General features: G+C 34.2%; 4 protein-coding genes across 4 annotated transcripts; 2 read left to right on the top strand and 2 right to left on the bottom strand.

Moving 5' to 3' along the window:
* The first annotated feature begins 383 nt into the window (after positions 1-383).
* LOC122591364 (WD repeat-containing protein 76-like) lies at positions 384-4,241 on the top strand. The gene is made up of 5 exons (XM_043763633.1): positions 384-572; positions 993-1,530; positions 1,945-2,351; positions 3,330-3,428; positions 3,789-4,241. The coding sequence occupies exons 1-5, from the start codon at positions 430-432 to the stop codon at positions 3,997-3,999; spliced, it is 1,398 nt and encodes a 465-aa protein (XP_043619568.1). The 5' UTR covers positions 384-429; the 3' UTR covers positions 4,000-4,241.
* A 491-nt stretch (positions 4,242-4,732) lies between these two features.
* LOC122591366 (probable xyloglucan endotransglucosylase/hydrolase protein 23) lies at positions 4,733-5,906 on the bottom strand. Its single transcript, XM_043763634.1, has 3 exons — positions 5,611-5,906; positions 5,311-5,504; positions 4,733-5,230 (listed from the first exon to the last, which is right to left on the bottom strand). Exons 1-3 carry the CDS (start codon positions 5,872-5,874, stop codon positions 4,831-4,833), a joined length of 858 nt encoding a protein of 285 aa, XP_043619569.1. The 5' UTR covers positions 5,875-5,906; the 3' UTR covers positions 4,733-4,830.
* Positions 5,907-9,737: 3,831 nt separating this feature from the next.
* LOC122591367 (probable xyloglucan endotransglucosylase/hydrolase protein 23) lies at positions 9,738-10,938 on the top strand. The gene is made up of 3 exons (XM_043763635.1): positions 9,738-10,046; positions 10,143-10,336; positions 10,433-10,938. The coding sequence occupies exons 1-3, from the start codon at positions 9,789-9,791 to the stop codon at positions 10,830-10,832; spliced, it is 852 nt and encodes a 283-aa protein (XP_043619570.1). The 5' UTR covers positions 9,738-9,788; the 3' UTR covers positions 10,833-10,938.
* Positions 10,939-12,344: 1,406 nt separating this feature from the next.
* LOC122591447 (G-type lectin S-receptor-like serine/threonine-protein kinase At2g19130) lies at positions 12,345-15,059 on the bottom strand. Its single transcript, XM_043763716.1, has 2 exons — positions 12,659-15,059; positions 12,345-12,551 (listed from the first exon to the last, which is right to left on the bottom strand). The coding sequence occupies exon 1, from the start codon at positions 15,057-15,059 to the stop codon at positions 12,660-12,662; it is 2,400 nt and encodes a 799-aa protein (XP_043619651.1). The 3' UTR covers positions 12,345-12,551; position 12,659.
* Positions 15,060-15,719: the final 660 nt, after the last annotated feature.

The raw sequence follows: 15,719 nt of genomic DNA, 5'->3' as shown, positions 1-15,719 counted from the left end.
GCAATTGCCATTTATTGCGGCTGTCGTCATATCGTTACATCGCATACACATATTTTCAATCTATTTTGACATATGAGTATAAGACCAAATGGTTATGATGATTAATGAGTCATAAAAGCAATTACTCATCCCTTATACGTAAGGAGGTGACATTTGTACCCCGATTTTTAATAAAGATACTAACCGTTGCTGTATAAACTAATAATGTACCGTTTTGATAAAATTATGAAAGTTATGATAAAATTAATTCCCTTGTACATATATAACATTAAAAAAATGAAAAACTTGACCCAACCATTGTGACCCGAATACCTTTTTTCCCGCTATTTTCCTCTAATTTCCCGCCCCCTTCTCCCCATTTCATTTCTTTTTCATCAGTTCCCTCTCTCAGTCCGTCTCTCTCTAGTTTCTCTGTGTAGATTTAGAAAAATGACGAGGAATAAGAAAGTAGCAGAATATGAACGGAAACGACTCGAAAACATCAAGCGCAACGAGGAACTGCTCGTTTCTCTCAACATCAAATCAACACTTTCCGATCTCTCTGCCTCCGCCTTCAAGCTGCGGCAGCACAGGTTTTTCATTTCTCTCTCCTTATCATCTGTATATGTATATTTATGTTTATGTATCATTTTATTAAATGTAAACCCCTCCTAGGTTGTGGCAACTTTCTACTGCTCCTGAACTGTCTTGTGGTAAACATATATATATATATAAGAATACGTATATATTTATATTTATATGTATGCATATTTTTTTATATCTTTTAGTTCAATAATCAGTGTATGAATGCGTATCATTGCTCCCAAAATTTGATGCACAAAGTGGCACATGTTGTCCTCTATTTGTATATTACAATAAAAAGTTTGTTTTACCCTAACAAACCTCTGTATCTATTACACAATATATATATATATATATATATAGGAGAAACGCGCACATGCTTTTAGTTATGAATGTGTTGAATTAATGAATCTATGTGTTAATTTGAACAGGGCAGGGACTAAATCATACAAACTTAGTTCAAAGAAAAAAGTGAGATCTGAAACTCCAATCGTAATTCGTAGATCTTTAAGAGCCCAAGGAAAAGCACCTAAGAAATTACCCAAACTAAAATCACAGGTTATCCCTAATGAGCCTCCGCGAGAGTTGTTTCCGATTAGTATGAGAGATGCAATTACTAGCTCCGAATCGGATGAGGCACTTGTCAGTAAAATTTTGAGTGTTTGTAAGAAGTCTGGATTGGAAAATGGTGATTATGGGAAGAAAAAGTTTAGGGTTATGGCTTCCATTGATTTGGATTCGATGGAGTTGGTACCAGAGAACATTGCTCGTGTTGTGCCAAAAAGGATAGTGAGTGTTAAGTTCTTTCCGTCCGCAGATATGAGTATGGTTGCCGTGGGGAATAATTTAGGAGATGTAGGGTTTTGGAATGTGGATTCGGAAGATAAGGATGGTGATGGGATTTACATATATCATCCTCATTCGGCACCTGTCTCAGCAATTGTTATTCAACCATTTTCGTTGAACAAGGTATATTTGATACATTGTGCCTGAAGTTTACTTTACATTGTAATTCTGGAAGTTATTTTTTATACTAATGAACATTATTATGAACCATAATCGGCATAAGTTTTTTCAAACTTTTTGCATTCTTTGCAGTCGGGAGTTTTCTAGGTAAAGTAAATTGATGGCTATCTAGAATGTGTATTTGTAATTGTAACTTTAACCCCTAGCACATTGCTAGTCGGTTATTTTATAGTTAATATATATATATACACACTAATTTTGCCGTTCAAAAAGAAAGATCATCTGTTTATACATGGAATCAAGGATTGACTGGAACAAGATTCTCTAATACTTGCAATAGGGGGCTAACCTTTTGTATTCAGGTTATATATTGTTTCTATTTTTGATGCTGATGCATATTTGTGTGACTTGTTGAAGATATTTACATGCTGTTATGATGGTCAAGTTCGCTCATTAGATGTTCAAAAGGAGATGTTTGACCTTGCATATTCCACTGAACATGCAATAATATCTATGTCTCAACGACCTGACGATGTTAACTCCTTGTATATTGGTGAGGGTCATGGAGTAGTTCATAGCTGGGATGAGAGGTCCGGGAAGACGTCATTTTCATGGGAGCTGCATGAGAGTAGAATTAATACGATAGATTTTAATCCAGAAAATCTTAATATGATGGCTACAAGTTCAACAGATAGAACTGTCTGCATTTGGGATTTGAGAAAACTTGGTAAGAGCAAGCCTGACTCTCTTAAGATGATTACTTGTGAGAGGGGTGTACAGTCTGCCTACTTCTCTCCTTCAGGAAGCCATCTCGCTACAACAAGGTACAATTCCTGCCTTTTGCAGTTTACATGGATGTATTGGCAATTAACCATTTAAATGCTTGTATGTCTTTATTTGTAGTAAGTTACAAGAAGGTGGTGGATGTTTCCCAATAAACATGTTAGACCGTCTTTCTCCTTGGTTAAGTTTTGATTCATATGGTGGCAATATTAATGCATTTTTATGAAATAGGGTCAATTTGGGTCAGATGAAAAATCCTAAACATAGAGCAAAGGTTTCAAGCTTTGCCTCAGGTTTAGTTTTATGCTTACCTGCTATAGCCTTCTGTTTTATCAAAAAAACTATAATTTTATCAGGTAAGCTTTTATAATAATTTTCATAACACATTGTTATATTTTATAAAGGTAGAAAATACACAAAAAGGTGTGTGCCCCCTATGCTTAAATGTGACCCTTTTTGACCAGAGCCCAATTTGACACCATACCCAGACCTATAGCTGATGTCAAACTGCATAGCTTGATGGCGGTGCTCTTAAATGTGTATCTTGATGTTTCTTTGGAGTTGGAGTTTTCAAAGCAAACATAAGGCCTATTGTCGACATTGATTTGATAAAGTTATCATAATGACATTGGAGGTTTCCTTCTCACATAGCCCACAGGGGCATTGACGTTGAGGGGAACATATAATGTTTTGGCAGCCAAAGAATTTTTTTAACTTTGTAGTTAAGATCTTACAAGTTACAACTGATACATTATTGACATAATTTATTGTAAAACATGCTTTGAGCTGCCAACTGGAATTAAAGTTGAAATCGGTAGGTGAAGCAGGACTTATTTCATGACACTGAGCAGAAAGAAATGTCAATCATAATATGTCGACGCTCAACTTATTTCATTGCTTTACATTGTTTACATGTGGATCATATTGAATGATACTGCTTTAAAGAGCTTGTTCTCTGATTTTACACATTTAAAGTTGATGTACCTGACTTGTTTCTCTCTTGTAATGTTTTCATCTAGCGTTGATGTCAAGATTGGAGTGCTAAGCGGGACAAATTATGATAATGAAGTCATGATATACCATAACAATAAGACAGGCTTGTTGATTTCTGCATTCAAGTAAGCTTCTCTATGTTTGCAGTCAGCAAAGCTCTTACATTGAAGTTGACATTTTAATAACCTCTGACCGTCTAGTACATTAAAAGTTTAATGCATTCTTCTCACGATATTATTTTAAAGTTCATAAGAAGAGATTATGCTGCTGCCATGGTTCAACTCTATGACCTAAAACTGTTCATTAGGCTGGCAAATACGATGTTCTGGCTAGATAGTTTATTTAGTTTATTTTTATAGTCTCAAAATGTATTCTTTGGTAGTAAAATAGTCTTCTCTTCCTATTTAAGCTATATTGGATAGTGGTTTTGTATTTGTTTGTCCATCATCTAATTGTGGTCTTTTTTCCCCCTGTTTTGAATGTAGAGGTATATGGGGCTGGGATGACTCTCATATATATGTGGGAAACATGAAAAGGGGAGTTGATATTATTTCCGCAGAAAAGAGGAGAGTTGTTACTACTCTTGATAGCTCTCACATTACTGCAATCGCATGTCGTTTTGATGCTCATCCGTTGAAGCCTGGGATGCTTGCAGGGGCGACATGGGGAGGTCAGGTTTATATCTGGAGCACATAACCAGTAAACCTACCTGTAATGGCTTGTTTTCTATAGTGACTTGAGCACCCTATAACAGACACTCCTTTTGACTATTTGTAACATATTATGCTTGGTGATGCTCATACCTTGAAGACTGGAATGCTTGAAGGCATGACATATGGGCCAGGTTTATATCTAGAGCTCATAGCGCTAAACTGACATGTAATGGCTTGTTTTCTGTAGTGACTTGATCAACGCTATAATGTACAGTCCTTTTGATCTATCACTGCCTAACTTTGTAGAATCCCTCGGAAATCTATTGGTTTCAGATGTTACATATGCCTAAGCTATAATATGTTTGTATTAGTTGTCCCGAGCTTCGTCCATTGAAAATGAAGTTAATTTTGAGCTAGTTTTCAACATTATGCGAATGCTATTTTTGAATCTAATCGTCCAATCTTTGCTATACATGTTTTTTTAGTGAATTTGAATATAGTCCAAAAAGGTCGTAAGACTTGAATTCATAACTTTTAGTTGATTGATCGCACCCAATACATCAAGGCCAAAACTCTATAATATATGTAACTAACAATTAAACCATTCTCTTCTTCTCTTTGGTAAAGATAATACAACTTGCAAGGAGCCAAGGATAGTTCAAGACTATCTATATATCCAAGGATCCCATTTACCTAAATAAGTTGTTCTTGATGGATTAATGTTTGACAGTGATCGACGATAAGTATCTGTAAGTATAACGTCAAATTGTTGCAAATTAATATATAAGATTTGAATATTTATTGATTGATTGATTATATAGCTACAATGAATACAAATAATGAATTGAATTATGAATCAAGACCAAACTCCTAATTATGCCATATTGCACTCGGGAGGAAAACCTTGAGGAAATCTTTTGGAATCAGAGCAGTAGTTGTATATCATGTAATTCTTTTGAACCCAACTTAGCCTCTCTTGCTTTGTGTTATCCAATTCCTCTGATAACCACGCCTGATTCGTGTTTGGAGACGATGGAGAAGCACCGCAAGACGATTTTCCAGAAGCCACGACACACGCATCCGCCTTGAAGCTTCTGTAAGAGGCGGTGAAAGGGGCGTTACTCCAGTCGGTTTTCACAAGCCCTCCCCTTGTTGCCCAGTCATCAGCATTCCATAAGCTAGAATGTATCCTCATTGGCTGGTTTTTTGGAAATGGTACTCCAATTGATTCTGCATTCTTGAACTCCCTAATGGGTGTTTCATCGACCGAAAATCTGAACAAGAATAAACGATAATAAGTAAAAATGGTACCAAAATCGGCATGATGCAGGGGAATTAGTATTAATATACTTACATGATACGTTGAGGGTTCCAAAGGATGGAATATGTGTGAAAATCGGCAGTTGGGTCAAACCACAAATAGAATTGTTGCTCTCTATTGCCTTTGCCTTGACTAAACACATTTGTATGTAGAATGTAAGGATCGCCACTCAAGTTTCCCAAGAACTCGAAGTCGATTTCATCCCAGTTTGATCCCTTTGAAGACAACTGCAATAATAATGATAACACAAATATTAGTTAACAAACCATTTTTAGATTATACATAAATCCTGTATGTTACGTAAGTAGTAATATAATGTGTAGATTAACTTACATAATATGCAGTGACAGTGCCAGCGGAGTTCCCAGGTACAAGCTTGAGTTGCATATCGATTTTGCCAAACAAGTACTCATTTCTTGATTCAAAACCTGAACCAGATGATTTGTCGAGGGAGAGCGTTAATTGGTCCGCGTTAAGTATCTTACCGCGGCCATCGCCCCAAGTGATATCAAACTCATTATAGAAATTAGCCGAGACAAGTGAAAGAGATACGATAACTAGGATGGATATAGAAAGTGTTTTAGAAAAATATGCCATTTTATGTGTAGCTAAAATGTTGTGTGAATAAGTTATTTGGAGATATATGGAAAACATGAAGTTTGTTGTATTTATAGTGTGGGATTTTGGAAGATTGAAGGAAAGTGGGTATGAAAATTACATGCAGTGAAGTTGGGTTGGTGAGCAGGAGATTGTTGTGTAACAGCTGGTGTTAGCGTGTGCAAAATACAATGTCCTTTTTAAGTTGTATCGAAAAAGACTCGGGTCTAGATGACTGATTTTATTGGTCATGGGAAAAGAAGCGTGTTTTGTTGTTATTGTCTTTCAGAAAATAATATTTAATTTATGCCCACTTTTTCTAATTACATTGAGTATGACCTCACCAAGTCAAATTGTTTTGAGTCATTATTAATATAATATGTTGTAAAGTATTCACGGTATCTACACACAATGAGATGAAGATGATGGCGAATGATAGTGATGGCGTGGACTAGTAGTAATGGTCACTATTATTATTAATCTACTCCTTCCGTCCTATTTTAGTTGTCATGTTGATTAACTTTGACCGTAAATACCTTTGTTTGTGTCATGTAACACATGATATAAAATATATGAATAAATTGAGTTTTTGATGTACTTTTCGTTTATATAAGTTTCATCAATTACTATATAGTACAAACAAAGTTATTTACGGTCAAAGTTAGTCAACATGATAACTAAAATGGGACGGAGAGAGTATAATATATGACTACCTTATATGCGTACCACACTATTAGAAATGATGCATTAGCTGAAATAGTGACAATTTTTACAAAATCTTAGCCTTAATGTTAATTTTATCTTATCTTAATTTTGTTTAAAATATACTAAATTTTTTTTGACCGAATCTCAATTAACCTCTCAATATCTTTAAATTGAACAATTAAACATGGATTGATACAACAACCACCCAAAAAGGATGTGGTTGATATCATAGTTTTATATAATTCTCACCGAAAGCAAAAAAAAGGTGGTTTAATCAATGTCTTTGGCCAAAATGAAGTTTCCACCAAAGCCGAGTAAGATCACATCCTTAATTAATGCGCAATATGGCCAACACAACAGACCCGTACGCGGAGAATCACACACGTTACAAATTTTCTCTATACTACGGAATCTATCTTGAAGATCTAAAGCATGTCCATTTGTCCACGATATAAATGTACTTCGTATTATAATAGATTTTAGGTATATGTCAAATATACAGGCTTACAACTTTATCAATATTAGATAGATGTTAGTTTATTACGATTTAAAATTTAGTTTACAATTTTTAGTAATAATTAATTAATCTATATTATAAAACTTTGAGTTTTATTGTTAAATTCTTTTGAAAAAATGTTAATCGAAGTTGTTTAATGTGACATACATAACGATATTTGAATATTAAAAAAATCATAATATGTCTATCAAAGTTGTAGATTGTGACATACTAGGCGATCTTTAAGTTGAAACTACAAATTATAATAATTATAAATTAAGTATTTAGAGAGAGTAAAAAGTGTAAATTATTGATGGAAAACAAAAAAGTATAAATTAATGAGATTTTTTTTATAAATATTAATATAAATATAATATATTAATATATTTAAATAATGATTATTAAAATTTTTAATTTATATTTAAATTAATAATGACATCATCAATATCCAATTTGATCTAATTAAAATCTATGATTGGTTAAAAAGTTATTTGATCAGTTGTCTTTTAGTATATATAAAAATAAAGATAAAAATTTTTATTTTATTTTATATTTTAGGAGAATATTAAATGAAACACTTACGGCTTCACATAACGCGCATAAAATACTATATTTTACTATATCAAAAACACTTAAAGGGCTTCATTTTACAACACCTTATTTTTTGAAGTTTAAGGATAAAAAAGTACTTTTTATTTCTAAAAGTTAAAGAAAAAACCAGATACATGAGTACAATTTTTGTATGTAAATGAGTAAACTCTAAAGAACATCTTTTAGTTATAACTTATAGCTAGCATAACATATTACTAGTATAGTACGACAACAAAAATAATTTATAACATTTTTATAACTTCTTACCAACATTTGATGGTTTTATGGAGTGGCTGTCAAATTTTACGCAAAAGAGTCGGAAAAATTATAATGTATCACATGTATTATTCCTGTAATACATTCAAGTGATCGACTAGCATTTAATTTTTTCTTTGTAAAATTGTTATTATTAAATCATGGCATCTAAAGCCCTTCTATGAAGGCTCCAGGTTAGAGTATGAGGAGACACAAATTCTACCGCAATTAGCGGCTGTATCGTCCGACGAGATATTCCAGGGGTTTTTTTTAAAGAGGGGTGACATCTTGCCTATACCGTAACAAGGTAAACAGACTTTGATCATCAAACATTAACAAAAAATCAACTTTTAATAAAAAGTTAAGTTACGCTGCTAACAATATTTAACATCTATATAGCTTAGGAATTGATGATTAAAAAAGTGTAATTAAATGTAAGGAAATAAACTTATGTTCAATAATATTAAAAAAAAATAAATCAATTATTCCGTAGTATTAAGTTGTTAAGAGTATGTTACCCATTTAATTTATTTTTTCTAACATCAAGCTGGTAGTTAGCGATTACTAGTTAACATTTGAGACAACAGAGTGACATTCAATTGGCAGTATGCAGAGTTCGAACTATGTGTGCTTAGGATGAAATCCAAGATTCTCGAAATCTCGCTAATAATTCACTCCTACAAATATAGGAAGTAGGTTTCAAACCCTGATGGATTTCCCAAGATCGACCTTACCTGTGGGCCACCAACCCATTGGCTATTACTCATTTATTTGGTGTTTGGTATTTCGATTACAAAAAAAATTGTTCGTTTTTAAAATAGATTATGAGTTTTCAAGTTTTGAAAAAGCATGTGTACCTGCTTCTTCAAAACTGCGTTTTCATAGCAAATAATCAGTTTTTCATACAAATACTATTTTAGATTATTTGTGTTTTTTGTAAACGCCATTTAATCTACTTCTACTCCTACTTCTAAATTACACGCATGCCTGAGATGAAACACAGAACTCTTGAAAAATCCCTATTAATCCACTCCCACAAATGTGAGAAGTAGTGAGACTCGAACCTAGGTGGATCCTCCAAAATCAAAGACCTTATCAATGAGCCACTACAAATATAATAATCAGATAACTACTATAAAACGTAATTCTAAACACCCTCTTAGTGCTCTAAGTTTGAGTAATCAAAAGAGTTCATGCATAACTTTATTACTATACAATATTATGAGTAATAGTAATAATGAAAACGGTAAATTTACTTAACTTCTGTTAAAATTTTTAGTTCTTATATTAAAATCTCAGTATCTGAATTTTATGTTAATTGTATAATGCATATTAATTAAAAGGGTCACATATAGCAAAACCATAGAACTAACAATTATTATTGTGATAATTCTAATGTTAATATTGTACTAAGGACTATTTAAGGAGTGAGGATTCTAACAAGTTAGAGGTAACTTAAGGGGTTAAGAGGTAAAGTTAGAGGATCTCTACCCCTATTTAAGGTATTACCTTGGAAAAACTAATATAATGTTTAATTCAATCCCCAAATATGTCGACTCGTTAATAAAAAAATCATAATAACTTATAAGCAATACATACAATAAAAATATATATCAATAACCTCATGACAACTAAGAATACAAAAGCAAAACTTAACCATCTTTTTATACTTCCCAAAACTAGTAGCCACCCTCCAGTTGTAAACAGCCAAAATCCCTTCACCAACTCTAATAAATCCTTCAAATAATCTCACTTTCCTCCTCGCTTTCCCTCAAATTTTAAACACACTATAAATACAACACTCTTCACACTTCAAATCTTCACTTCAAACTTTACCAAACAAACTTAAAACATAAATACATTCCAAATGGCTTCTACAACATTTTTCCTTATGTTACTATCTCTAATGACTATTTCACTTGTCTCTGCTAACTTCTACAATGAGTTTGATATCACTTGGGGCGATGGCCGCGGTAAGATACTTAACGCGGACCAATTAACGCTCTCCCTTGACAAATCATCTGGTTCGGGTTTTGAATCAAGAAACGAGTACTTGTTTGGCAAAATCGATATGCAACTCAAGCTTGTACCTGGAAATTCTGCTGGCACTGTCACTGCATATTATGTAAGTTATAAATATATATATTTATCATTAGCTACCTAAGACCGTATGTATATATAAATTGATTTATAATTTGTGGTGTTATTATTGTTATTGCAGTTGTCTTCAAAGGGATCAAACTGGGATGAAATCGACTTCGAGTTCTTGGGGAACTTGAGTGGTGATCCATACATCTTACATACAAATGTGTTTAGTCAAGGCAAAGGCAATAGAGAGCAACAGTTCTATTTGTGGTTCGACCCAACTGCCGATTTTCACACATATTCCATCCTTTGGAACCCTCAACGCATCATGTAAGTCTTGATATTAATTCCCCTGCATCATGCCCATTTTCACCTTATTTTTATGTACCATTGATTTTTACTTTTTGTCACTTTTTCTTGTTCCAGATTTTCGGTCGATGAAACACCTATTAGGGAGTTCAAGAATGCAGAATCAATTGGAGTACCATTTCCAAAAAACCAATCAATGAGGATACATTCTAGCTTATGGAATGCTGATGACTGGGCAACAAGGGGTGGGCTTGTGAAAACCGACTGGAGTAACGCCCCTTTCACCGCTTCTTACAGAAACTTCAAGGCGGATGCGTGTGTCGTGGCTTCTGGGAAATCGTCTTGCGGTGCTTCTCCATCGTCCTCAGACACGAATCAGGCGTGGTTGTCAGAGGAATTGGATAACACAAAGCAAGAGAGACTAAGTTGGGTTCAAAAGAATTACATGATATACAACTACTGCTCTGATTCCAAAAGATTTCCTCAAGGATTGCCTCCAGAGTGCAATATGGCGTAATTAAGAGTTAATTTGGTCATAATTCAAAATTCAATTCATTATTTTCTATTCTTTGTAGCTATAAATCGATCAATAAATATTACAACTGAAGATGAACTTGATGCGAGGGTTAAAATCTTTCCTTTTTTCTTGTTACATTGTGCGGATATAATATTACAACTGAAGACCTATACTATGTTATCTTAATTGGGTCAGGAAAACCCTCTAATAGTCCGCCCAAATGCATGATAACACATATGTGGAAAACCTTGTTCCATTAGACTTGAACCTAGGTCTTTCCAAATCCAAGCCGGACGTTCTTACCGCTGGGCTATTAACCCGTTGGTGGGTTAAAATCTTTCGATATATATAAGCCAGATAACAAATATAAATTTAGAAGGATGCGATTTCTGAAAATTTGACCCAAAATGGGAAGTAGTGAAATCGTTAAAGAACAAAATAAAGTTAACAAACTGTAATTCAACCCAGGTTGACGGCCTTAGCTAATAAATAACATGCATATAAGGCTATATCCTATTTAAAATTGAATTATAAAAGGCTTGGATTTAACTATCTGACTATTTCAGTAATGCTGGTAGCCTGTAAGTAGTTGCAGTCGTGTTATCCTCTACGTATGTCTAATCGGCTTTAAGTTTATGCTACCATAACCTGTAACAGACGAAGTAGACACAATTCTTAAAGGTTTCCTATGGTTCCATAAATACTTGACTAGTAGAATGGTAAAAGTGGTTCTAAAAGATACTTGTAGAAGAAGTGTAGAACTAAATTGCAAGGGAGTTGAGGACTTAAAACCATTAAACGAATGGAATGAAGTACTAATGACTAAACATCTTTGAGATATTGCATTTAAGAAGGATTAAAGAAGTAAGGCATGGATGTTCTTTAATGATCAAATGGATTAAGGAAGTAAGGTAACCGTAGCTATATGAACATAATAAGCAGATGCATAGATACGGTAAGACATGGATGTTGAATGTACTGTTTATGAAATGATATGTGATTGATCATGGAAACAACCAAGAAGCCAATCAAATCCCCTGTTGTGGTAGCAATCCCCACCCCTGATCTTAACAATCATACCAACCACCATATTTTGGGAAAACAGAGAAGGAATTAATGGTACAGTTAACATATGAGAAGTGATGTCCCTAATGCATACCAAGACATTGCTTTGCCATGAGAAAATGAATCACTACAGGATCATGAAGTAGAAATGAAAGCAAAGTGTTCATTTTGCAAACAGTTTCGTAGTTTTATACCTCACTTATCTTTGAACTGTAACTACTTTAAAAGCACATGGTAGAAGTTGAAAGTAGTGGCCCAAATGGAAGGTGTATCTAATATGTGGGCAAAAATTGTATCAAAAGTTGAGAAAAATGGAGTAGCAACTAACATATTATAACATTATATTCCTCCTATATCACTAATATTAATTATTTATACGGATAAAAGCATAGAATAAAAAACAAATTTTGGTCAAATACCATTTATCTACGAAAATTACCATTCATAGAAATCAAATTCTAGAATACATGTTCAACTTTGCTGATTTCCATAGAAAAGAGCATAACAATTAGACAAACTTAAAGACTTGTAGCATAACTCGCACTCAATAGATATGCATCTGCGATTCTACACCCAAATAACAAAGGAAGTTTGACAGAATACAAAAGGAAAAACAAAAAAAGTGTATAAAAAAAGTACTGATATCCACTTTTCCTGTAATAAGAAAAGTTAAAAATAAGTTAATTATAAGATCAAATGAAAGTATGTATAAAATAAAAAAAGCAAAAGACCAGATACAATTCTTTGCAATTAACTATTACCTCAGCAATGGGACTTTATATCTGCACTTGTGAGCCCAGTTGAGGGTAACTCATCAAAGAAAAGAAAGTCCTCTGAGTCATCTGCCAAAAACTGGAATGACTGAGGGATCGGAGGCATCTTCACATCAGAAACTCCTTCAAGAATCTGTTCCACTTGACTCATTGAAGGCCTGCTGTCTTCATCATCTTGGATACACCAATATGCAACTTTACATATTCTTGTGACTTCTTCAACGTTTGCTTCCCTGTTTAACCTTGTGTCAAGTAGGCTAAGGATATCACCACCTGATATAACAATATTTGCAGCCAAACTTGGAAAGAACGTAAAACACATGTCTTCAGATAGCTCTGCATTTCTCTTACCGTGTACTAATTCAAAAAGCATCATTCCGTAGCTAAAAACATCTACTTTGGCTGTCACAGGAACCCCGGATAACCATTCGGGAGCTAGATACCCACGTGTCCCTCTCATTGTTGTCAAAACCTTGCTGAAGTCTCGACCAACGAGCTTTGCCAAACCAAAATCAGCAATTTTTGGGCAGAAATTGGCATCCAAAAGTATATTTTCTGGCTTTATGTCACAATGAATTATACAATCTCTGCACTTCTCATGAAGATAAACCAACCCCTTTGCTGTTCCAATCGCAATCTGATACCTAACATTCCAGTTTAGTACATTATCTTGTTTTTGGTGAAAAAGATTGGAATGTAGAGAACCATTAGGCATGTACTCATAAACCAGTAACTTACGGTCACCTTCTGCGCAGAATCCACAAAGATGTACAAGATTAACATGTTGGATGTTCCCGATTGTGCTGATTTCACTTCTGAACTCCTTATCTCCCTGGCTAATGCTTTCAAGCCTTTTTACTGCCACAATGGATGAGTCATGGAGTACACCCTTGAAAACTGAACCAAAACCACCGTTTCCCAACCGATCTGAGAAATTTTTGGTGGCTATTTGTAAATCTCTATAGACAAACACCATTAAAGATCCCATCATTGTTGTTTTTCCAACAAATATCTTTTCTTTCATACGAAAAATAAATAAAATTAATCCCAAGACAAAAATCACACCTACAACAGACCCTACAACAACTCCCAGATTGCTCTTGTTTTTCTTTCCACGAATATTCGTCATAGGACTTACTAGATCTTTAGAAGCAACTTTGATATTGAACAGAAATGTCTTTCTATTTGGATCGTCTGCGACGAATACAAGTGTATTTCTCCAAAGCTGACATGTTTTGAAAATAAAACTAAATGCATCACAAGTGCAATCATCCAAGCAAGATCTCCTGCATGCTGATTCATCCATTGCAAGAGTTTCATTTTCAAGAAACGAAAGATGTTCAACCAGGGCATAACTTAGAATGAACTCAACTTTTTTTTCCTTAACACTGCAATTCAACTCAGTTTTTCTCATACACCCTCCGGAATAATCATTCAGAATCCAATTGCGCTTTGATGTAGGCGTAAATGCTGTTAAGCACTTACAAGACGGCCAACTTTCTGAATTGCAAACACCAAAAACATCACAACGAGGATATACTTGACATTGTTCACGTGGTTGAGACCAAGACAATTCCGAACCAGGGGAAGTTTCCAGTTTAATCATCCCTGATACGTCTATCCATAAACTAGATTTAATTCCAGGATATGAGGAAAATGTGAAATAGCTCTCGTTTTCATTGTCAATACGACTTAAATAGTACATACCATCGAGCGTCATTTGAGGAAATGCTTTATGTTCATCATTCCAAGGTCCACTAGTCCAGTATTGTACAGAGTTATTCCACTTAAGTACATACTGCTTCTCAGTATGGTCAAACTCTAAAGAATAGAGTCCCATTCCAGGATCTTCCCAACTCCTCCATGAAGTAAGGACCTGCGTTGTATTAGTACGTCTGTTGTATCCAAACTTACTACCAGGCAAGAAGGTATCGGTTGGATGATCAAAACTTTGCCATACTGGTGGGCTTAAACTTGATCCATATCTCAAAACTAAATTACCTTCATCAAGAAGAACGAGTGATGCCGGACTTGTAGCATTTGTATTCAAATTTGTAGACCAAATTTGAGTCTTTGATTCATTTAGTAACACCAAGTTACCGCCTATAATTTTTAAGTTAGATTTATATCTATTAGAGATGGGTGTTTCTCTGTTTGCAACCCAAACTACATACCGATAAGTGCTAGTAGATTCCTTTTTATACCAAATGCCGATGTAATACTTGGAAGACTGACCTGGTTTGAAGAAACCCAACTCAAATCTTTCACCTTCCGAGATGATTGTTTGGTCACCAGATAGAGATTGATTCACAGTTAAAGTATATTCAGCTCCATATGAAACAGGAAGAATTAAAAAGATTACTAAAAGCTGAGTAATTATTATGATCATGTTTTTATTCATATAATTGGTGATATTATATGATGAGCTTCTAGCTAGCTTATACTACTTAATACGGATGCTCAACTTTGCTGATTTCCACAAATAAAGAGCTTGGCAATTAGTCAAACTTAATAGAAAGTCTAGTCAGCAGACGACTTGGAAAATTTGTGTTCCCTCAGTGAATGATTCAAACATGTATAGGTGAACAATAATAATCTGAACAGTTAATTATGTAACACCGTTATCCACGTAAAGAAAAATAAATACCTTATATACATAAGGCTGGTTATAAGATTTCTCAAATTTAAAACGTTGAATGGAATTGAAATAATATACATGTGCTGATTTTTTCAATAATATAATATTTATTTTCACGAGTCTAGTTTTTTTTTTTCCGAACATCAAGTCGGTATACGAAATCTGGAAAATCTCACCGTATAATGATGAAACCTTATATGTACCATAAACAACGAAATATTAACTATGGGCCGTTACAAGTATTCGGAAGGAAAAACCCCAAAGTTTGTCATACCAAATATCGAACTCAAAAACTTAAGTAAAACCGGAAGTATCTCTGACCCGCTAGGCTATATCCCATATGACTTAAAACGACCCGGGCAAAAGGCTTCTAGATGTAATGAATTTGACCCGACAACTTAAAAGTCAAAA

This window comes from Erigeron canadensis, chromosome 3 (genome assembly GCF_010389155.1).
Source record: "Erigeron canadensis isolate Cc75 chromosome 3, C_canadensis_v1, whole genome shotgun sequence".
NCBI classification, from domain to species: domain Eukaryota; kingdom Viridiplantae; phylum Streptophyta; class Magnoliopsida; order Asterales; family Asteraceae; genus Erigeron; species Erigeron canadensis.
This window is presented reverse-complemented; position numbering and strand designations above follow the sequence as displayed.

Coding starts and splice junctions, on each gene's coding strand:
- LOC122591364 (XM_043763633.1), top strand. CDS start 430: ATGACGAGGAATAAGAAAGTAGCAGAATATGAACGGAAACGACTCGAA. Junction 2,352..3,329: donor AGCCATCTCGCTACAACAAG/GTACAATTCCTG, acceptor GTTTTCATCTAG/CGTTGATGTCAAGATTGGAG. Junction 3,429..3,788: donor TTGTTGATTTCTGCATTCAA/GTAAGCTTCTCT, acceptor TTTTGAATGTAG/AGGTATATGGGGCTGGGATG.
- LOC122591366 (XM_043763634.1), bottom strand. CDS start 5,874: ATGGCATATTTTTCTAAAACACTTTCTATATCCATCCTAGTTATCGTA. Junction 5,505..5,610: donor GCACTGTCACTGCATATTAT/GTAAGTTAATCT, acceptor TTATTATTGCAG/TTGTCTTCAAAGGGATCAAA. Junction 5,231..5,310: donor TGGAACCCTCAACGTATCAT/GTAAGTATATTA, acceptor ATTCTTGTTCAG/ATTTTCGGTCGATGAAACAC.
- LOC122591367 (XM_043763635.1), top strand. CDS start 9,789: ATGGCTTCTACAACATTTTTCCTTATGTTACTATCTCTAATGACTATT. Junction 10,047..10,142: donor GCACTGTCACTGCATATTAT/GTAAGTTATAAA, acceptor TTGTTATTGCAG/TTGTCTTCAAAGGGATCAAA. Junction 10,337..10,432: donor TGGAACCCTCAACGCATCAT/GTAAGTCTTGAT, acceptor TTCTTGTTCCAG/ATTTTCGGTCGATGAAACAC.
- LOC122591447 (XM_043763716.1), bottom strand. CDS start 15,059: ATGATCATAATAATTACTCAGCTTTTAGTAATCTTTTTAATTCTTCCT.